The 23491-nt window shown below is 42.9% G+C and overlaps 1 protein-coding gene across 1 annotated transcript; it reads left to right on the plus strand.

The window, feature by feature from the left end:
- The first annotated feature begins 15051 nt into the window (after nucleotides 1-15051).
- Nucleotides 15052-22086, plus strand: LOC110494984 (cytokine-inducible SH2-containing protein). The gene is made up of 3 exons (XM_021570338.2): nucleotides 15052-15671; nucleotides 17525-17694; nucleotides 21236-22086. Exons 2-3 carry the CDS (start codon nucleotides 17553-17555, stop codon nucleotides 21703-21705), a joined length of 612 nt encoding a protein of 203 aa, XP_021426013.1. The 5' UTR covers nucleotides 15052-15671; nucleotides 17525-17552; the 3' UTR covers nucleotides 21706-22086.
- Nucleotides 22087-23491: the final 1405 nt, after the last annotated feature.

Below are 23491 nucleotides of genomic sequence, written 5' to 3' on the forward strand. Positions count from 1 at the left end.
ATATCCACCAGTATATTATGTATTACCCATATATGATGTAGGCCAGTACTGTAAAATATTTGTTATACCTTTTGTATGATGGGTAGTACATGTAGTCAGCCATATGGGGTTGCCTCTGTAATATGCCATCCAGGGCAAGGTTGTATGGGTAAGCTATGGTTCTTCCCTGTCTTTTCATGTGTGTATTTTGTGTCTTCGCGTGCGTCTGTGTGGGTATGCATGCCAACTGTTTCAGGTGTATGTGTGTGTGTCTGTATGTAAGTATGCAAGTATGTTTGCAATGTGTGGATGTGTGTGAGAGAGAAGGGGGAGGTACGAGAGCGAGATATGCCCACAGGATGAGCATAGAAGGCTAAGCGACACTCCCAGCGGACGAGCAAAGGTTTGTCCCTCCCTCTCATCTATAATTCGGTACTGAAGACTTTTAAAGAGAGGCTTGCTCCCCAATGTTCCCTCTAAATTGCGTGCGGGTGCGCAGTAGCCCCAGGACTTCTTCGCAGCTCCTGGGGACTGGCGTGCAGAAGAAATACTGGATCAACCCATTGATAGAAGCACGAGATTGAATTTCACTCAACTTTCTAGAGTTTTACCTGTTAGTTAACACAATCAAAGTTTGCCTTTACTGGGGGAATTGTGATCGAATCAACGCAATATTAGACACTTTCAATGCAGATTTTTTTTATAGGCAGAAGGCATCGGAGTGGGATTCTATTGCATTGACACTCAAGACTACACAGACCGGTGCGACATAACCAATCAGAGCTGCATTAGGCCTATATGCAAATAGACCCTTGCCATATATGGATCTGTACTGTTTACTTTGAACTGGACTGTGTTTACAGCTGTGGTTATGAGTAGATGTGCTTGTTTTGAGATCAAAGCAAGAGCTGCATGTAGCCACATGTGCACATTTTGTTCATATCCTTTGCTAGTTAGTGACTCATTAGCCCAGTTAGAGAGGAGGGAGGGATTGCTTCCTACAAGAGCACAAAACGCATACATTTCTAGACATCTTTGAAAAGCTAGTGAGGTAAATACATTTTCTATGTCTTAAAGGGGCAGTGTGGTATTTTCAGACAGGTTTGAATAAGCTAAGTAGCCAAGAGGCAGAGGGTAGCATAATTTGTCTTATTCTCTGTAATAATCGTGTGGGAATAATAATGCATTTTATTTTGTAAAGTGGTTTCTTGCATCAAACAACACAACACCATTTTCAGTCACCTCCTTGTCTGAAGGACAAGTGGATAAACAGGTTAATGTTTATCTCTGCATGTTTTTCTTTTTTCAAAAGTCTCATGGAATGTAGGCCTACATTGTACACCACACGTTGGCTGCTACTTTAGGCTGAATGACAGAACAGCTATTTCCATGTTAATATGTTATGGGATGCAGTTTCTCTATTGTTTTTGATGGTAGGCCTCCCCAGTAGGCCTACATTATGATCAAATAGCCACATTAGGCCACTTTGCCACTGTTAAAACTGTAATTTAAAGCGGGTACAGCCTCAGTGTTCACACAACGTTCAAGTTTGCGCTCAGCAGACCTGAAATCTGCTCAGTGCTGTAAAACTTTGACAGAACATTACTTGCTCCTCATCTTTAAGCCACAAGACACATTTTATACAAAGGTTTTCACCTGCATCTCTTTTTTTTCTCATGGGCCTGGCATTCCCTTTATACAGGAGGAGGTCAAGCTCTCTCTGCATTAACTCAAGCAGAAACGTATCAACTCCATACAGCTGGTGAGCTGGCCTCACATAACAAACATACAAAACAAATATTTTCCCTTCGTTTGTGGACTTCAGTGAACAACAAAACAGCTTTCTGTGACCAGACGCTAAAACTTCTCCAAGCGAAACCTTCATACCATAACCACTAACCGCTACACAACCTACATCGTGGTCACCATATTAACGTTACAGTCAACAAGCTACAATTCCATAGAACACACGCGTTAGTACAAAACAATCAAACCAAAAACAAGGTGACTAAGTGACCCCAAACTTTTGAACGGTAGTGTATATTTTGTACACAATAAAGAAGGTCAATTACGAGTCAACATTTAATATTGCTCCCAGCGGTGATCAAAGCTCAGAACACTTATATTCTTGATCTGACTTGAGTTCTAATTGCGCCTGCCTATTTGCGAACAAGTGGAATCATGAACAGTGGTTTGTTCATTATGTTCGCTTGTGTCCCGTGGATTTGCCTCCTGAATTTGCCTTTTTAGAGACGCAAAACAAACTACCCCAGCTTGGAGTCAGCTCAAGTAGGCAACTAGAGAGGCTGCTGACAGTGTGTTTGTGAGAGGCCGGACCAAAGGCAATTTTAAAACCATCATCCAGGTGGCTACCTGCTTGCAGAGACTTCTATTGCAGTAACGTGGCCTCCAACTGCTCTTAAATGCAAGTAAAACTAAATGCATGCTCTTCAACCGATCGCTGCCCGCACCTGCCCGCCCATCTAGCATCACTACTCTGGACGGTTCTGACTTAGAATATGTGTACAAATACCTAGGTGTCTGGTTAGACTGTAAACTCTCCTTCCAGACCCACACGCATCTCCAATCCAAAATGAAATCTAGAATCGTCTTCCTATTTCGCAACAAAGCATCCTTCACTCATGCTGCCAAACATACCCTCGTAAAACTGATCATCCTACCGATCCTCGATTTCGGTGATGTCATTTACAAAATAGCCTCCAACACTCTACTCTTTGAAATTGGATGCAGTCTATCACAGTGCCATCCGTTTTATCACCAAAGCCCCATACACTACCCACCACTGCAACCTGTACGCTCTCGTTGGCTGGCCCTCGCTTCATACTCGTTGCCAAACCCACTGGCTCCAGGTCATCTACAAGTCTTTGCAAGGTAAAGCCCCGCCTTATCTCAGCTCACTGGTCACCATAGCAGCACCCACCCGTAGCACGTATTCAAGCAGGTATATTTCACTGGTCATCCCCAAAGCCAATTATTCCTTTGGCTGCCTTTCCTTCCAGTTCTCTGCTCCCAATGACTGGAACAAACTGCAAAAATCACTGAAGCTGGAGTCTCATATCTCCCTCACTAACTTTAAGCACCAGCTGTCAGAGCAGCTCACAGATCACTGCACCTGTACATAGCCCATCCAACTACCTACCTCATCCCCGTACTGTATTTATTTATTTATCTTGCTCCTTTGCACCCCAGTATCTACTTGCACATTCATCTTCTGCACATCTATCACTGCAGTGTTTAATTGCTATATTGTAATTACTTCTCCACCGTGGCCTATTTATTGCCTTACCTCCCTTATCTTACCTCATTTGCACACACTGTATATAGACTTTTTCTACTGTATTATTGACTGTATGTTTGTTTATTCCATGTGTAACTCTGTGTTATTGTATGTCTCAAACTGCTTTGCTTTATCTTGGCCAGGTCGCAGTTGTAAATGATAACCTTTTCTCAACTAGGCTACCTGGATAAATAAAGGTGAAATTAAAAAAATATATATTTAAAAAACGTTGAAGGACTTTGGCTAGTATTAATTAGCCAGCTAGAATGATGAAGTTAGAAGTTTATGTCAAACAGAGAAAAACATAGGCTACTAAGTTCTCATAATTACTTTGCTTTACAGAGAGTCGGCTACTGAGACAGAGAGTGATGTGGCACTCAGTGGTGAGCCTGAGGCAGGCTGCAATGCATTCAGGGGGAAGCAGAGGAGACAGAGAGAGAGAGGAATCAAGCAGAGAGAGGGGTTAGTACAGTGGTTCCCAAATGTGGGGCAGGGGAAAATTGGTACTAATCTTCTCAAACAAGTTAGGAACTTAAAGAAAAGAAGACATGTTTCAATATGAACATCTCCACATGGCCTATCTTCCCTATAGACCTGCATAAAAATGCAATCAATACAGCTCCAAAAATGAAATACGTTTTTGTTTATATCTGTGGTTGTTTGTCTTAATATTGGGCTCCCGAGTGGCGCACCGGTCTAAAGCACTGCATCTCAGTGCAAGAGGTGTCACTACAGTCCCTGGTTTGAATCCAGGCTGTATCCGGCCGTGATTGGGCAACGCACAATTGTCCCAGCGTCGTTCGGTTTTGGCCGGGGTAGGCCGTCATTGTAAATAAGATTTTTTCTTTACTGACTTGCCAAGTTAAATAAAGGTTAAATAAAAAATAAAAACAATTATCTCAATCGCCCACTGGAGTCTATAGTTTACCCATTACCCACCTTTTTACCACAACATCACTGATAGCAATACAGAATCGTAAGAAATATTGTAATAATTCATGTGAATGTGATAATACGATCATCTGTGTGCTCCGTTGATGTCTGTTTGTGTGGAGCTTGATTATTAATGCCTAGGAATACAAATGTAAATGCTGTGTAAGTTGAGAAAATAACTATCTACGTAAAGAGTTGATGATCCATTTCATCATTACAACTGATTGAACAGTTGCTGATGCTACGTGTCAGTGTGAATCATTTCTCATATTTCCCCCCTTTCAGGGGTATAACATTACAATTGTATAGCTAATAGGCTATGTGTTTGTCGATCAACTGAGGTGAATGAACCTACAGCAGCCAAGGTGATAATGGCTGGGCTCATATCTGCTTGTTTTTGCTGTTCTCCAAATAGCATTTTAAAGTTATTTTAATTACATAGAAATGCAGTAAATTAGCTCCAACTTTCCAAAAATGTTTTTGTGGGTTTAGTAACATGTGAGTTCTAGTTTGTTGACTATAACGTTAATGTGGTGACAACGATGTAGGCTGTGAGAATGCTATTCATTGACTACAGCTCAGCGTTCAACACCATAGTGTCCTCAAAGCTCATCACTAAGCTAAGGATCCTGGGACTAAACACCCCCCTCTGCAACTGGATCCTGGACTTCCTGACGGGCCGCCCCCAGGTGGTGAGGGTAGGTAGCAACACATCTGCCACGCTGATCCTCAACACTGGAGCTCCCCAGGGGTGCTTGCTCAGTCCCCTCCTGTACTCCCTGTTCACCCACGACTGCATGGCCAGGCACGACTCCAACACCATCATTAAGTTTGCAGAAGACACAACAGTTGTAGGCCTGATCTCAGGAGCTCCGAGACCTGGCCGGGTGGTGGAGGAAACAACAACCCCTCAACGTAACCAAGACTATGGAGATGATTGTGGACTGCAGGAAAAGGAGGACAGAGCAATCCCCATTCTCATCGAAGGGGCTGTAGTGGAGCAGGTTGAGAGCTTCAAGTTCCTTGGTGTCCACATCAACAACAGACTAGAATGGTCCAAACACACCAAAACAGTTGTCAAGAGGGCACGACAAAGCCTATTCCCCCTCAGGAAACGCAAAATATTTGGCATGGGTCCTGAGATCCTCAAAAGGTTCTACAGCTGAAACATTGAGAGCATGGTTGCATCACTGCCTGGTACGGCAATTGCTCGGCCTCTGACCGCAAGGCATTACAAAGGGTAGTGCATACGGCCCAGTACATCACTGGGGCTAAGACTATTTGCATTGTGTGCCCCCCCCAACCCCTCTTTTACGCTGCTGCTACTCTCTGTTTACCATATATGCATAGTCACTTTAACTATGCGTTCCATGTACATAGTCAAATCAAATCACATTTATTTATATAGCCCTTCGTACATCAGCTGATATCTCAAAGTGCTGTACAGAAACCCAGCCTAAAACCCCAAACAGCAAGCAATGCAGGTGTAGAAGCACGGTGGCTAGGAAAAACTCCCTAAAAAGGCCAAAACCTAGGAAGAAACCTAGAGAGGAACCAGGCTATGTGGGGTGGCCAGTCCTCTTCTGGCTGTGCCGGGTGGAGATTATAACAGAACATGGCCAAGATGTTCAAATGTTCATAAATGACCAGCATGGTCGAATAATAATAAGGCAGAACAGTTGAAACTGGAGCAGCAGCACAGTCAGGTGGACTGGGGACAGCAAGGATACATCATGTCAGGTATTCCTAGGGCATGGTCCTAGGGCTCAGGTCCTCCGAGAGAGAGAAAGAAAGAGAGAATTAGAGAGAGCATATGTGGGATGGCCAGTTCTCTTCTGGCTGTGCCGGGTGGAGATTATAACAGAACATGGCCAAGATGTTCAAATGTTCATAAATGACCAGCATGGTCGAATAATAATAAGGCAGAACAGTTGAAACTGGAGCAGCAGCATGGCCAGGTGGACTGGGGACAGCAAGGAGTCATCATGTCAGGTAGTCCTGGGGCATTGTCCTAGGGCTCAGGTCCTCCGAGAGAGAGAAAAAAAGGGAGAAGGAGAGAATTAGAGAACGCACACTTAGATTCACACAGGACACCGAATAGGACAGGAGAAGTACTCCAGATATAACAAACTGACCCTAGTACCTCAATTGGCCCGACCAACCAGTGCCCCTGCACATTGGCTAACCGGGCTGTCTGTCCCTCCACCCACCACCCGCCAACCCCCCTTTTACACTACCACTACTCTCTATTCATCATATATGCATAGTCACTTAAACCATATCGACAGTCGTGGCCAAAAGTTTTGACAATGACACAAATATTAATTTTCACAGAGCCTGCTGCCTCAGTGTCTTCAGATACTTTTGATGTTTTTACTATGGAATACTGAAGTATAATTACAAGCATTTCATACGTGTCAAAGGCTTTTATTGACAATTACATGAAGTTGATGCAAAGAGTCAATATTTGCAGTGTTGACCCTTCTTTTTCAAGACCTCTGCAATCCACCCTGGCATGCTGTCAATTAACTTCTGGGCCACATCCTGACTGATAGCAGCCCATTCTTGCATAATCAATGCTTGGAGTTTGTCAGTATTTGTGGGTTTTTGTTTGTCCACCCGCCTCTTAAGGATTGACCACAAGTTCTCAATGGGATTAAGGTCTGGGGAGTTTCCTGGCCATGGACCCAAAATATTGATGTTTTGTTCCCCGAGCCACTTAGTTATCACTTTTGCCTTATGGCAAGGTGCTCCATCATGCTGGGAAAAGTATTGTTCGTCACCAAACTGTTCCTGGATGGTTGGGAGAAGTTGCTCTCGGAGGATGTGTTGGTACCATTCTTTATTCATGGCTGTGTTCTTAGTCAAAATTGTGAGTCAGCCCACTCCCTTGGCTGAGAAGCAACCCCACACATGAATGGTCTCAGGATGCTTTACTGTTGGCATGACACAGGACTGTCGGTAGCGCTCACCTTTCTTCTCCTGACAAGCTTTTTTTCCAGATGCCCCAAACAATCGGAAAGTGGATTCATCAGAAAAAAATGACTTTACCCCAGTCCTCAGCAGTCCAATCCCTGTACCTTTTGCAGAATATCAGTCTGTCCCTGATGTTTTTCCTGGAGAGAAGTGGCTTCTTTGCTGCCCTTCTTGACACCAGGCCATACTCCAAAAGTCTTCACCTCACTGTGCATGCAGATGCACTCACACCTGCCTGCTGCCATTCCTGAGAAAGCTCTGTACTGGTGGTGCCCCGATCCCGCAGCTGAATCAAATTTAGGAGACGGTCCTGGCGCTTGCTGGACTTTCTTGGGCGCCCTGAAGCCTTCTTCACAACAATTGAACTGCTCTCCTTGAAGTTCTTGATGATCCGATAAATGGTTGATTTAGGTGCAATCTTACAGGTAACAATATCCTTGCTTGTGAAGACCTTTTTGTGCAAAGCAATGATGACGGCACATGTTTCCTTTCAGGTAACCATGGTTGACAGAGGAAGAACAATGATTCCAGTCTGTTATTCAAACTCAATCAGCATGACAGAGTGATCTCCAGCCTTGACCTCGTCAACTCACACCTGTGTTAATCACTGACATGATGTCAGCTGGTCCTTTTGTGGCAGGGCTGAAATGCAGTGGAAATGTTTTTTTTTGTGATTTAGTTCATTTGCATGGCAAAGAGGGACTTTGCAATTAATTGCAATTCATCTGATCACTCTTCCTAACATTCTGGAGTATATGCAAATTGGCATCATACAAACTGAGGCAGCAGACTGTGAAAATTAATATTTGTGTCATTCTCAAAACTTTTGGCCAAGACTGTACATGTACATACTACCTTAATCAGCACAACTATCCGGTACCTGTATATAGCCTCACTACTGTTATAGCCTCAATACTGTATATAGCCTCGCTACTGTTATTTTTCACTGTCTTTTTACTGTTGTTTTTATTTCTTTACTTACCTATTGTTCACCTAATAGCTTTTTTGCACTGTTGGTTAGAGCCTGTAAGTAAGCATTTCACTGTAAGGTCTACTACACCTGTTGTATTCGGGGCACGGGACAAATAAACTTTGATTTGATTTGATGAAGGTTTCACTTGGAGAAGTTTTAGCGGCTGGTCACAGAAAGCTGTTTTGTTGTTCACTGAAGTCCACAGGCGAAGGGAAAATATTTGTTTTGTATGTTTGTTATGTGAGGCCAGCTCACCAGCTGTATGGAGTTGATACGTTTCTGTTTGAGTTGCTTCAGAGAGCGTTTGGCCTCCTCCTGTAAAGGGAATGCCAGGCCCGTAAGAGTCTGGTGCCTTTTGTCCAAACCAAACTCCATTGTCACCTGTAGGGGGCAACATATAACCATATAGCACACATCAATAATGGATTTAATTAGACATAAACAACAAAGAACAAGTTACAGCACAAGAAAAAGTGGTTATACACAACAAATCAATTAAAAAAAGAGATGCAGGTGAAAACCATATAAAATGTGTCTTGTGTGTCTTAACCGCACAAGGATGTCCCCGCACAAGGAGACTAGCTTGCTAGACTGCTAGCTTGCTATCCCTGGCCCGCTAGCTGTCTGAATCGTCGTGTCTCCAGCCAGCTTAGCTGCAGAGCCTCTAGTCCTGATAGCCTGCAGAGTTCTGTCATACTATCCAGGTCTGTGCCTAAACAATTCGAGCTTCTACTTCTAAAAATCCACCTTTCCAGAAACAAGTCTTTCACCGTTGCCGCTTGCTATAGACCATCCTCTGTCCCCTGGACACCGTATGTGAACTGATTGCCCCCCTTCAGAGCTCGTGCTGCTAGGTGACCTAAACTGGGACGTGCTTAACACCCTAAGCTTGATCTAAACTAATCTACAGTGCCTTGCGAAAGTATTCGGCCTCCTTGAACTTTGCGACCTTTTGCCTCATTTCAGGCTTCAAACATAAAGATATAAAACTGTATTTTTTTGTGAAGAATCAACAACAAGTGGGACACAATCATGAAGTGGAACGACATTTTTGGAATATTTCAAACTTTTTTAACAAATCAAAAACTGAAAAATTGGGCGTGCAAAATTATTCAGCCCCTTTACTTTCAGTGCAGCAAACTCTCTCCAGAAGTTCAGTGAGGATCTCTGAATGATCCAATGTTGACCTAAATGACTAATGATGATAAATACAATCCACCTGTGTGTAATCAAGTCTCCGTATAAATGCACCTGCACTGTGATAGTCTCAGAGGTCCGTTAAAAGCGCAGAGAGCATCATGAAGAACAAGGAACACACCAGGCAGGTCCGAGATACTGTTGTGAAGAAGTTTAAAGCCGGATTTGGATACAAAAAGATTTCCCAAGCTTTAAACATCCCAATGAGCACTGTGCAAGCGATAATATTGAAATGGAAGGAGTATCAGACCACTGCAAATCTACCAAGACCTGGCCGTCCCTCTAAACTTTCAGCTCATACAAGGAGAAGACTGATCAGAGATGCAGCCAAGAGGCCCATGATCACTCTGGATGAACTGCAGAGATCTACAGCTGAGGTGGGAGACTCTGTCCATAGGACAACAATCAGTCGTATATTGCACAAATCTGGCCTTTATGGAAGAGTGGCAAGAAGAAAGCCATTTCTTAAAGATATCCATAAAAAGTGTTGTTTAAAGTTTGCCAAAAGCCACCTGGGAGACACACCAAACATGTGGAAGAAGGTGCTCTGGTCAGATGAAACCAAAATTGCACTTTTTGGCAACAATGCAAAACGTTATGTTTGGCGTAAAAGCAACACAGCTCATCACCCTGAACACACCATCCCCACTGTCAAACATGGTGGTGGCAGCATCATGGTTTGGGCCTGATTTTCTTCAGCAGGGACAGGGAAGATGGTTAAAATTGATGGGAAGATGGATGGAGCCAAATACAGGACCATTCTGGAAGAAAACCTGATGGAGTCTGCAAAAGACCTGAGACTGGGACGGAGATTTGTCTTCCAACAAGACAATGATCCAAAACATAAAGCAAAATCTACAATGGAATGGTTCAAAAATAAACATATCCAGGTGTTAGAATGGCCAAGTCAAAGTCCAGACCTGAATCCAATCGAGAATCTGTGGAAAGAACTGAAAACTGCTGTTCACAAATGCTCTCCATCCAACCTCACTGAGCTCGAGCTGTTTTGCAAGGAGGAATGGGAAAACATTTCAGTCTCTCAATGTGCAAAACTGATAGAGACATACCCCAAGCGACTTACAGCTGTAATCGCAGCAAAAGGTGGCGCTACAAAGTATTAACTTAAGGGGGCTGAATAATTTTGCACGCCCAATTTTTCAGTTTTTGATTTGTTAAAAAAGTTTGAAATATCCAAAAAATGTCGTTCCACTTCATGATTGTGTCCCACTTGTTGTTGATTCTTCACAAAAAAATACAGTTTTATATCTTTATGTTTGAAGCCTGAAATGTGGCAAAAGGTCGCAAAGTTCAAGGGGGCCGAATAATTTCGCAAGGCACTGTAAGCTTGATGCCCTCAATCTCACACAAATTATCGATGAACCTACCAGATACAACCCCAAATCTGTAAACACGGGCACCCTCATAGATATCATCCTAACCAACTTGTCCTCCAAATACACCTCTGCTGTCTTCAACCAAGATCTCAGCGATTACTGCCTCATTGCTTGCTCATCTGATTGACTTGGCCTGGGTATCCTGGAAGGATATTGGCCTCATCCCGTCAGTAGAGGATGCCTGGTTATTCTTTAAAAGTGCCTTCCTCACCATCTTAAATAAGCATGCCCCGTTCAAAAAATGTAGAACCAGGAACAGATATAGCCCTTGGTTCACTCCAGACCTGACTGCTCTTGCCCTCCTGTGGCGTACTGCACTAGCATCAAATACCCCCAGTGATATGCAACTTTTCAGGGAAGTTAGGAACCAATATACACAGTCAGTTAGGAAAGCTAAGGCTAGCTTTTTCAAACAGAAATGTGCAACCTGTAGCACAAACTGTAACACTGTAAAGTCCATGGAGAATAAGAGCACCTCCTCCCAGCTGCCCACTGCACTGAGGCTAGGAAACACTGGCACCACCGATAAATCCACGATAATTGAGAATTTCAATTTTTTTCTACAGCTGGCCATGCTTTCCACCTGGCTACCCCCAGTGAGTGACCTTACCTTCCTGCGGCTATGGATAGTGCTTGTTTGAAGATAAACAATGTCTCAAGACCTATTTTTTTTTAATGTCATGCAACACAACTTGTGTATGTTCCCTTTTACCACTCACTCCATTGTTTCACCACCTGTGACCTGTCCCCCATTCTAAAATAGACACACCTTCTTATTGCCTATCCCCAAAAGGCCAGTCAGATGAAGGTTTGATCAAAAACAGGTTGTAGTATTTTACAATGCTCATTATGGTAACATTATCTTACAATAAAATATATTTAGTGTGTATTTAATTTGTCTTCTGTTTTTACTAAAATGTTTGGTAGTAAGGGATCCAACAGTCGATGAACAAGTGGGACACACAACAGTGCGTGCGGCATGTGTGTTTGTACATGCCACAGTGATCATCTGAATGAGGTTAAATGATGTCAGAGAAATATTTGTTTGAAAGGCCTCTACCTGGAAAAGAACTCAAGTAGCTTAGTCTACCCGATAGGCTTGCATATCTCAGCTTGTTTGTCTTGTAAAAAAAAAAAAAGATAGTAGTCTATATCTTAAAAAGCTAAATTGGAGACGTATTTGTTTCTAAACACATTTAAACCTCTTATATGCTAACAAACAGTATTCACAGAGTTAAAGAAGCAACAAGGTTTCCCAACTGGCGGCCCGCAGAACAAATTTGGCCCATGGGGGACTTTATTTGTCCCCTAAAATTTTCTGGACATAAGACTATAAGAACACCAGCAAATCAGCTCCAAGTGATTATAATTTGTTCCAAAGTATTCCCATGCATAGAGAGATACAGTATACACTGAGTGTACAAAACATTAGGAACACCTTCAAAGCGTGTCAAGCACAGAGTCCCTTGTTGACTCCAATGCTTCCCACAGTTGTGTTAATTTAGCTGGATGTCCTACTTTGGTTGGTGGATCATTCTTGATACACATGGGGAAACTGTTGAGCGTGAAAAACCCAGCAGCGTTGCAGTTCTTGACACACTCAAAATGGTGCGCCTGGCACCTACAACCATACCCTGTTCAAAGGCCCGTAGTTAAAACTTTTCTCTTGCACATTCATTCTCTGAATGGCACACATACACAATCCATGTCTCAATTGTCTCAAGGCTTAAGAACCCTTCTTGAACATGTCTCCCCCCCTTCATCTACACTGAAAGAAATGGATTTAACAAGTGACATCAATACACGATCATGGACTGACCAGGTGAATCCAGGTGAAATCTATGTCATGGAGCAGGTGTCCCTAATGTTTTGTGCACTCAGTGTACTGTTCATGGTTGTATAGAAATGTCAGAAAGGTTTGAAATGATTATGTTTTAGTCAAATATAATATATATGTTTGGGCTTCTTGGGGTCAGTTTGCAGTCCACAAATGATTTGTAATTAAGTTCCCGGCCCACTAACCAAGGTTGCCAGGTGCACGGTGTTTCCTCCGACACATTGGTGCGGCTGGCTTCCGGGTTGAATGCGCGCTGTGTTAAGAAGCACTGCGGCTTGGTTGGGTTGTGTATTGGAGGACGCATGACTTTCAACCTTCGTCTCTCCCGAGCCCGTACGGGAGTTGTAGCGATGAGACAAGATAGTAGCTACTAAAACAATTGGGATACCACGGAATTGGGGAGAAAAAGGGGTAAAAAAAAATACAAAATACAAATATATATATATATGTACAGTCCATTCAGAAAGTATTCAGACCCATTGATTGTATCCACATTTTGTTACATTACAGCCTTATTCTAAAATGGATGAAATAAATAAAAATCCTCTTCAATCTACACACAATACCTCATAATGACAAAGTGAAAACAGTTTTTTTTTATGTTTGCAAATGTATAAGAAATTAAAACATAAATATGTTATTTACATAAGTACTCAGACCCTTTGCTATGAGACTCGAAATTGAGCTCAGGGGCATCCTGTTTCTATTGATCATCCTTCAGATGTTTCTACAACTTAATTGGAGTCTGCCTGTGGTAAATTACATTGATTGGACATGATTTGGAAAGGCACACACCTGTTTATATAAGTCCAACATTTGACTGTGCAAAAACCATGCCATGAGGTCCATAGAGTTCCCGAGACAGGATTGTGTCAAGGCAAAGATCTGAGGAAGGTTACCAAAACATTTCTGCAGTATTGAAGGTCCCCAAGAACACAGTGGCCTCCATCATTCTTAAATGGAAGAAGTTTGGAACCACCAAGACTCTTCCTAGAGCTGGCCACACGGTCAAACTGAGCAATCGGGGGAGAAGGGAGGTGACAAAGAACCCGATGATAACTCTGACAGAGGTCCAAAGTTCCTATGTGGAGACAGGAGAAACTTTCAGAAGGACAACCATCTCTGCAGCACTCCACCAATCAGGCTTTTATGGTAAATTGGCCAGAAGGAAGCCACTCCTCATTAAAAGGTATAGCACAGCCCTCTTGGAGTTTGCCAAAAGGCACATAAAGACTCAAGAACATGAGAAACAGGATTCTCTGGTCTGATGAAACCAAGATTGAAGTCTTTGGCCTGAATGCCAAGCGTCACGTCTGAAGGAAACCTGCCACCATACCTACAGTGAAGCATGGTGGTGGCAGTATCATGCTGTGGAGATGTTTTTCAGTGGCAGGCACGGGCAGACAAGTCAGGATAGAGGGAAAGATGAACGGTGCAAAGTAAAGAGAGGTCCTTGATGAAAATCTGCTCAAGACCTCAGACTGGGGCAAAGGTTCACCTTCCAACAGGACAACGACCCTAACCACACAGCCAAGACAACTCAGGAGTGTCTTCGGGACAAGTCCCTGAATGTCCTTGAGCGGCCCAGCCAGAGCCCGATCGAACATCTCTAGAGAGACCTGAAAATAGCTGTGCAGTGATGCTGCCCATCCAACCTGACAGAGCTTGATCGCTGCCAAAGGTGCTTCAACAAAGTACTGAGTAAAGGCTCTGAATACTTATGTAAATGTGATTTTTCAGTTGTTCTTTTTTAATGCATTTGCTAAAAATTTATAAAAACCTGTTTTTTCTTTGTCATTATGGGGTATTGTGTGTAGATTGATGATGGGAAAAAACTATTTAATCAATTTTAGAATAAGGCTGTAACGTAAGAAAATGTGGAAAAAATCTATAGGTCTGAATACATTTTGAATGCACTGTATGCCCCCTTTATTTATCCTTTGGTTCTGACTACAGAGTGAATACTATAAGAACGGCCCATGTTCTGAATGCTGTCACTGTACATTTCAAACGTGCTGAACAAATAGTTATATTGACTACCTCCATCCTAGCTCGCTCATTAATGTTTTAATTGAAATTACGGATTGCCTCATCGGCTCGTCATCCCCTTATGCCATAGTTTGTACATCTCAGTTGTCAGTGGAAACCACATTTGTTTAACCATATCAGGTGTGTTTTTTTTAAAGGCAGTAAATGAGGCTGAATTAACTGTTTTGCTGCCAGACAAGGCTCTGCTTATAGCCAGGTGTAGCAGTGGTAAGGATTCACTCCATGGTGCTGAAAAGAAAGCTCTGCTGATGGGACAGCTTTATGTAGGTCCTAACAGTTTGTGGACACCGTTTGTCACCATTATAGTGAATTTAATGTATTGTTTAGTGTCGTGTAGTGGCTTTGCTGGCACTGAGTTGATGATCCCTGCTATAGAACATTAGGGGGGCGGAGCATTATAAAGGGGCGGCCCAGTCAATTTGAGTCAGCTTTTCTGGAAAGTCCTCTACTTGGAAGTCATCAGCTGCGCATTACTTGTGAAGCCAGCTGGGCCGCTTCCATAGCCCTGTCGCGCGGCAGAGAAGTAAACGGAGCACGTATGGAGCCAATCGAAACGCAGCGCAGGTCATAAGCGCAGTTCCGAGAAACCGAGTGGGCAAAATTGGCCCCTGCCACCGCCGCTGCTGAAATACAAAGCTATTCTTAGAATTAGATTCCTAGAACTTCCGTCAACCCGCAAAACTGAATTTACAGGAGAGGCGTTTTCTCACCGTCTTTCTGTAGAATAAAACATAGAACAGTTGTTTCTGGCGAGTGGATCACTGCGTTGGACCTAGCCTATCTATCTCTGCCAATGTTGACACTGACACATTTCCTTATCACCAAAAGAAGTTAAGATTTTTTATTTTTGGCAAAATATCAGTATAGTCGGTTGAGATAATGAGAATTTTTTTTTTGTCGGATTATTGGCGCCATGACAGCATGAACTCAGCGACTGTTCCTACAAATTAAGAATCACTGGATCTGTTAAATAATTATATAGCCTATCACATTTTTTCAACTGGATTGAATTTCATTATGATTGTGTGTTCAAAGGTAAGTAAAATGTATTGTTGGAACAATTATTAGGCTAGGTAATAATGCTTTTTCCCTATATGCTCATTTTAATTTCACACTTTGACTTATGCTGAGAAAATGTAGTTTCAGTTTTGACATCAAAATTCAGTATTAGCAGAGATCGTATTCGTTGTATCAGACGGAGTGTAACAAAGCCAGGATAATTATTAAAGGGTTTATGATAAATATGATTTTATATTCGAAGATGAAATTAGGCCTTTAATCGAAAAATGTCGGCACATTATGGCTGTATTTTTAGCTGAAACTTTGAATGTTAATGGACCTTTTATCCAGAATGGAAGCGACTGCAGGTCAAGAATTCGATTTGACCTTGTGACCTACATAGCCTTGTATATCTCATGCTAGTAAACACATTTTGCCATGAGGCTGAGATAAAATATTGCAGTTTTAGAGCTCAGGGATTCTTGAAAGACGGGACAATGTACTTTTTTGATTGTTTAATTCTAACATTAGATTCATTAAAATATGTAATACAAATCTCCAAACATGTTTTGTTTTATAACACTATTTAATGCTCCAGGGCAAATTTTGTTAGTATTTTGGCATGTTTGTTTTTCTAGATTTAGAACATAAAACAAAATTGGTTTAGCACAGCAAATACTTCAACTCTTTAAGCATATGTTGCAGAAAAGTGCTACAAATATTTATTTCAGAATATATATAAAGAAATATTAACTCGATCAGTAACAGAGTAACAAGCCACTGATGGAGTTGATGACAGATACTCAAAAACATTCACTACAAACATTTGTAAAATATGGAAAATGATTCATTTGAAAATCCCCAATTAAAACCTTTCTATCAGCTCTTTCAACAAAAATCTGATGGAAATGTATTGCACGACATGTAATGAGGACATACCTAAGGGGTCCTTATGGTATGGCTGACCCTGCTCATTCATGATTTAGGATTTTAGACAAATCTGACAAAGTTGACCAAATCTCTGGACATCTTTAAGGAATCACAGTTTTGGGAGAAATATTCTTTAAAGTCACAGATGACCATTGAAAAAAACTACATAAGATCATTTTTCAATTATTAATATCCATTATAGGCAGTTTTTACAATTCAAAACACTTTTTAGTTTGAAAATGGGATTCTTTGCTCCGGAGTAGAGCATTTCCAGGCATAGAGGAAACGTAAATAATATGGAAAGTATTTGGAAAATTCCCTATAAATATTCCCCTAATATTCCCCATAAATGTACATTTTAAGCTCAAATAATGCAACAAAATATTTTGTTCTCAACAATAGAAATAAGGTTTCCCTGCCTTCGTGCACCCTGTCTGACCGTTTAACAAAGTGCCTCCTATGGGTTCATATCAATGGAGGCTGCTGAGGGAGGACAGCTCATAATAATGGCTGGAACGGAGCGAATGGCAGGGAATCAAACACATAGAAACCATATGTTTGATGTATTTGATACAATTCCACTGATTCCACTCAAGACATTACCATGAGCCCGTCCTCCCCAATTAAGGTGCCACCAATATCCTGTGGTTCATATATCCCCATTTGCCAAGTCTTGAAATACTGTTTTTGTAGTCTGATATTCACTGATTTTCATCAGTCATGATTTTCTCTGGGTGTCCGCCAGCTTATGCTTTTTATTTCCATAAACATCAAACACAAAGCAAGCTACATGAGCAATCTCTCCCCCTCCCACCACTTATCTTATTTGCCAACATTGTGGGGTGGAATTCACAACCATTTTGCCACGCCTATGACATATGTTTCTGTCTCCATAGTAACTATTGTGTTATAGCCTATCCTATCCATGCACTAAATGGACAATCCTTTCCTCACCTCAGGGCTCTGTTGCCAGGGCCACCTTCGGATATGATTGTCAGGACGATGAGCAGCATGCAGCAGGATCATGGTGAGAGAGGAGGGTCATGTCAGAATCCAGCGGCCCCTCTCTACGACTCTACAGAGGACCTCTGCAGCATAACCAACACCTTCCAGTACCTGCAGAACTCAGGTACGCCTGCTAAATCAAATCAAATTTTATTGGTCACATTCACGTGTTTAGCAGATGTTATTGCGGGTGTAGCAAAATGCTTGTGTTTCTAGCTCCAACAGTGCAGTAATATCTAGCAAGTAATATCTACAAATGTTACAAAATATTCCCAATACACAAATGTATGTAGAATAATGTAATTAAGAATATATAAATATATGGACGAGCAATGTCAGAGCGGCATAGACTAAGATACAGTAGAATAGTATAGAATACAGTATATTCATATGAGATGAGTAATGCAAGATATGTAAACATTATTAAAGTGAGTAGTGTTCTGTTTCTTAAAGTGGCCAGTGATTTCAAGTCTATGTATATAGGCAGCAGCCTCTATGTGCTAGTGATGGCTATTTAACAGTCTGATGGCCTTGAGATAGAAGCTGTTTTTCAGTCTCTTAACACACCACTTTTAATCCATGCCCCCCACCCCCATTGTGTGTATGTGTGTTAAAAAAAATATATATAGATATATTTCACCTTTATTTAACCAGGTAGGCTAGTTGAGAACAAGTTCTCATTTACAACTGCGACCTGGCCAAGATAAAGCATAGCAGTGTGAACAGACAGCAACACAGAGTTACACATGGAGTAAACAATAATCAAGTCAATAACACGGTAGAAGAAGAAGAAAAAAAGAGTCTATATACATTGTGTGAAAAAGGCATGAGGAGGTAGGCGAATAATTACAATTTAGCAGATTAACACTGGAGTGATAAATGATCAGAAGGTCATGTGCAGGTAGAGATACTGGTGTGCAAAAGAACAGAAAAGTAAATAAATAAAAACAGTATGGGGATGAGGTAGGTAAATTGGGTAGGTTATTTACCGATGGACTATGTACAGTTGCAGCGATCGGTTAGCTGCTCAGATAGCAGATGTTTAAAGATGGTGAGGGAGAAGGGAGGGAGAAGTCTCCAACTTAAACGATTCTTGCAATTCGTTCCATTCACAGGCAGCAGAGAACTGTAAGGAAAGGCGGCCAAATGAGGTGTTGGCTTTAGGGATGATCAGTGAGATACACCTGCTGGAGCGCGTGCTACGGGTGGGTGTTGCCATCGTGACCAGTGAACTGAGATAAAGCGGAGCTTTACCTAGGATAGACTTGTAGATGACCTGGAGCCAGTGGGTCTGGCGACGAATATGTAGCGAGGGCCAGCCAACTAGAGCATACAGGTCGCAGTGGTGGGTGGTATAAGGTGCTTTAGTAACAAAGCGGATGGCACTGTGATAAACTGCATCCAGTTTGCTGAGTAGAGTATTGGAAGCCATTTTGTAGATGACATCGCCGAAGTCGAGGATTGGTAGGATAGTCAGTTTTACTAGGGTAAGTTTGGCGGTGTGAGTGAAGGAGGCTTTGTTATGAAATAGAAAGCCGATTCTAGATTTGATTTTGGATTGGAGATGTTTGATATGAGTCTGGAAGGAGAGTTTACAGTCTAGCCAGACACCTAGGTACTTATAGATGTCCACATATTCTAGGTCGGAACCATCCAGGGTGGTGATGCTAGTCGGGCTTGCGGGTGCAGGCAGCGAACGGTTGAAAAGCATGCATTTGGTTTTACTAGCATTTAGGAGCAGTTGGAGGCCACGGAAGGAGTGTTGTATGGCATTGAAGCTCGTTTGGAGGTTAGATAGCACAGTGTCCAAGGAAGGGCCAGAAGTATACAGAATGGTGTTGTCTGCGTAGAGTTGGATCAGGGAATCACCCGCAGCAAGAGCAACATCATTGATATATACAGAGTAAAGAGTCGGCCCGAGAATTGAATCCTGTGGCACCCCCATAGAGACTGCCAGAGGACCGGACAACATGCCCTCCGATTTGACACACTGAACTCTGTCTGCAAAGTAGTTGGAGAACCAGGCAAGGCAGTAATTAGAAAAACTGAGGCTACTGAGTCTGCCGATAAGAATATGGTGATTGACAGAGTCGAAAGCCTTGGCCAGGTCGATGAAGACGGCTGCACAGTACTATCTTTTATCGATGGCATGATATGATATTGTTTAGTACCTTTAGCGTGGCTGAGGTGCACCCGTGACCGGCTCGGAAACCAGATTGCACAGCGGAGAAGGTACGGTGGGATTCGAGATGGTCAGTGATCTGTTTGTTGACTTGGCTTTCGAAGACCTTAGATAGGCAGGGCAGGATGGATATAGGTCTGTAACAGTTTGGGTCCAGGGTGTCTCCCCCTTTGAAGAGGGGGATGACCGCGGCAGCTTTCCAGTCCTTGGGGATCTCAGACGATATGAGAGGTTGAACAGGCTGGTAGTAGGGGTTGCGACAATGGCGGCGGATAGTTTCAGAATAGAGGGTCCAGATTGTCAAGCCCAGCTGATTTGTACGGGTCCAGGTTTTGCAGCTCTTTCAGAACATCTGCTATCTGGATTTGGGTAAAGGAGAAGCTGGGGAAGCTTGGGCGAGTAGCTGCGGGGGGGTGGAGCTGTTGGCCGAGGTTGGAGTAGCCAGGAGGAAGGCATGGCCAGCCATTGAGAAATGCTTGTTGAAGTTTTCGATTATCATGGATTTATCGGTGGTGACCGTGTTACCTAGCCTCAGTGCAGTGGGCAGCTGGGAGGAGGTGCTCTTGTTCTCCATGGACTTTACAGTGTCCCAGAACTTTTTGGAGTTAGAGCTACAGGATGCAAATGTCTGCTTGAAAAAGCTGTTCTTTGCTTTACTGACTGACTGCGTGTATTGGTTCCTGACTTACCTGAACAGTTGCATATCGCGGGGACTATTCGATGCTATTGCAGTCCGCCACAGAATGTTGTTGAGCTGGTCGAGGGCAGTCAGGTCTGGAGTGAACCAGGGGCTATATCTGTTCTTAGTTATGCATTTTTTGAACGGAGCATGCTTATCTAAGATAAGCAATATCCTTCCAGGATACCCGGGCCAGGTCGATTAGAAAGGCCTGCTCGCAGAAGTGTTTTAGGGAGTGTTTGACAGTGATTAGGGGTGGTCGTTTGACTGCGGACCCGTAGCGGATACAGGCAATGAGGCAGTGATCGCTGAGATCCTGATTGAAGACAGCGGAGGTGTATTTGGAGGGCCAGTTGGTCAGGATAACATCTGAGGGTGCCCTTGTTTACAGATTTAGGGTTGTACCTGGTGGGTTCCTTGATGATTTGTGTGAGATTGGGGGCATCTAGCTTAGATTGTAGGACTGCCGGGGTGTTAAGCATATCCCAGTTTAGGTCACCTAACAGAACAAACTCTGAAGCTAGGTGGGGGGGCGATCAATTCACAAATGGTGTCCAGGGCACAGCTGGGAGCTGAGGGGGGTCGGTAGCAGGCGGCAACAGTGAGATACTTATTTCAGGAGAGATTCATTTTTAAAATTAGTAGTTCGAACTGTTTGGGTATGGACCTGGTAAGTATGACATTACTTTGTGTGTGTGTGTGTGTGTGTGTGTGTGTCAGTGTTAAAGTCTGTGTAGATGCTGTAAGATGATTTACAACACAGTAGTCATGTGTAGTAACATGTGGGTCTGTTTCTGGCTCCAGGTTGGTACTGGGGGTCTATTTCAGCCAGTGAGGCTCGAGATGCTCTCCTGAAGATGTCAGCGGGAACCTTCCTGGTACGCGATAGCAGCCACCCCCTCTACATGCTGACCCTGTCAGTGAAGACGGCCTTTGGCCCCACCAATGTACGCATTGAGTACATCGGGGGTCGGTTCCGGCTGGACTCCAGCTCTCCAGGCCCCCCTCACTTGCTGTCCTTCCCTGATGTCTGCAGCCTTGTACAGCATTACGTGGAGGACACTCCTCAACCTAAAGCCAAACCCAGGTCGCCCCAGCCCGCAGTGAAGGGCAATGCAGTACTGCTCAAGCTGCTGCGTCCCCTACCCCAGGCCTTCCCTTCCCTCCAGCACCTTACCCGCCTCACCATCAACCACCACACTGACTGTCCGTACCAGCTGCCCCTGCCATGCCCGCTAGTGCGCTACCTTCAGGACTACCCCTTCCAGGTATGACGTATGATGGTCATCTGGCAACCATCCCCGCCCAAGGAAGGGCACACAGCAGCTCTAGCGTCCTCCCATTGAGGGCCAGAGGTTATTACCTTTTGCTTATAGGGTCAGAAATGGCCTCAGCTCAGCCGGACAGTGGCACCATGGGAAGCAATGTGCAGTGTTGTCTGGGAAGAGTAGAACTATACACATCTCACTGGGCCTTGGGCTTCTCATACAGACACACATGAACCAGACTCCTAAAATGAAATTTCTATCAACATTTATACTGTTTACTTTAATATTTTGTCAAGGATTTTATAAGAGTTAAATTATATGGATTAATTGTCAATGAATGCAAATAAATATATTTTATAGTAAAAATGGTAATAAAAGATGTCTCTTGTTCATCTTGTCTAACCCATAATCTATTCTAAACCATCACTAACAGACATATAGAAGGTAGCAGTAAACTGAAAAGAGGAGTAATTATAAAACCAACACCTTGCTGCGGTACGCCCTATTATCTTTCACAGATGGAAGGATGCTGATGAAAATGAAACACAACAGGTTTCATAAAACACTTACATGGCAAAATGATTAGCATTGAGCGCATTGCTGGGAGCATTTCCACGGACACATTATGCCTGAGGTGGTTTCCATGAAGTGGATTTAAGCTATGCTTAGAACATCTCTTATCAGGATTAGAGCCAGAGCCATGGTTATTAATACACCAACAGAGGATGGGGTGTACTCACACTCACTCACACATACAAACAGAAGCGCATACAAACACACACACAGACGCACATGAACAGTAACCTGCACGGGCACACACACACACAGCATTGTGAAGCATTAGAGACAGGCTGACTATTTTGTCATCTTTACGTGCCGCGTTCATCCAGTTATCAAGTCGGAAATTTGAGTTTCATAGTTCCGACTACTAGCACATGAATCCGGCATAAGTCTATTTTGTGACAACAAAAAACACACATTGCAGTCTAGACAATGGGGCACCCCTGGTAGGTTCTGAACTGTGTGGTTTCAGTCCGTTTCTATGGAGGGAGAGGAAACCCTGACAGTACCCAATAATTTCTGTCCGACTCTTTCCCATCAAAGCTTTTTCTACCACCAGCCCTCCTCCCTCTTCCTCGTTGGTCTGTTTCACCTATGTAAAGCTAGCCACAATAAGGCTTAGCCACTATAGTGGAATATGCAGTTCGCCTTCAAAATAAAAATCTCTAATTGAAAGTAATACAAATGGATACAAATTGTGGAATCATGCCATATTTGGGATAGATAAGGCAAAAAAAGTTGGAATTATGTTATATAAATTCAACAAAAAACAGCAATTAGTTCATTTGATAAAAAAAGCATATCAGTTGAAATCGCACTGTGGATGTATTCCACTTCAGAATTGGGGATATAGTTACATTTCACTGTACAGACTTACCAATGTGGTATCAGTCTACTCAGTGACAACCACAGAACACAACTGTGAAGAGTTTAAACCAATATTAGTCTCGAAGCTCATATTGCGGGACTCTGAAACCACTGTGAAATGAGCCACGTTAATCTTACCAGTCAACCTACTATGTGTATTGGACATTCATATTGTATTGCACTGTACAGCCTTACCTATGGATTGTGGATCACTGAAATGTGGTATCAGTCTACTCAGTGACAGTACAGTGCAATATGAAAGTCTAATATGCATAGTAGGTTGACTAGTAAGCGTAGTGTGGCTGACTGGGGAGGTGATTTCCCACATTGCAATATGAATGTACAATACGTACATGTGCTGAAT

This window comes from Oncorhynchus mykiss, chromosome 17 (genome assembly GCF_013265735.2).
Source record: "Oncorhynchus mykiss isolate Arlee chromosome 17, USDA_OmykA_1.1, whole genome shotgun sequence".
NCBI classification, from domain to species: domain Eukaryota; kingdom Metazoa; phylum Chordata; class Actinopteri; order Salmoniformes; family Salmonidae; genus Oncorhynchus; species Oncorhynchus mykiss.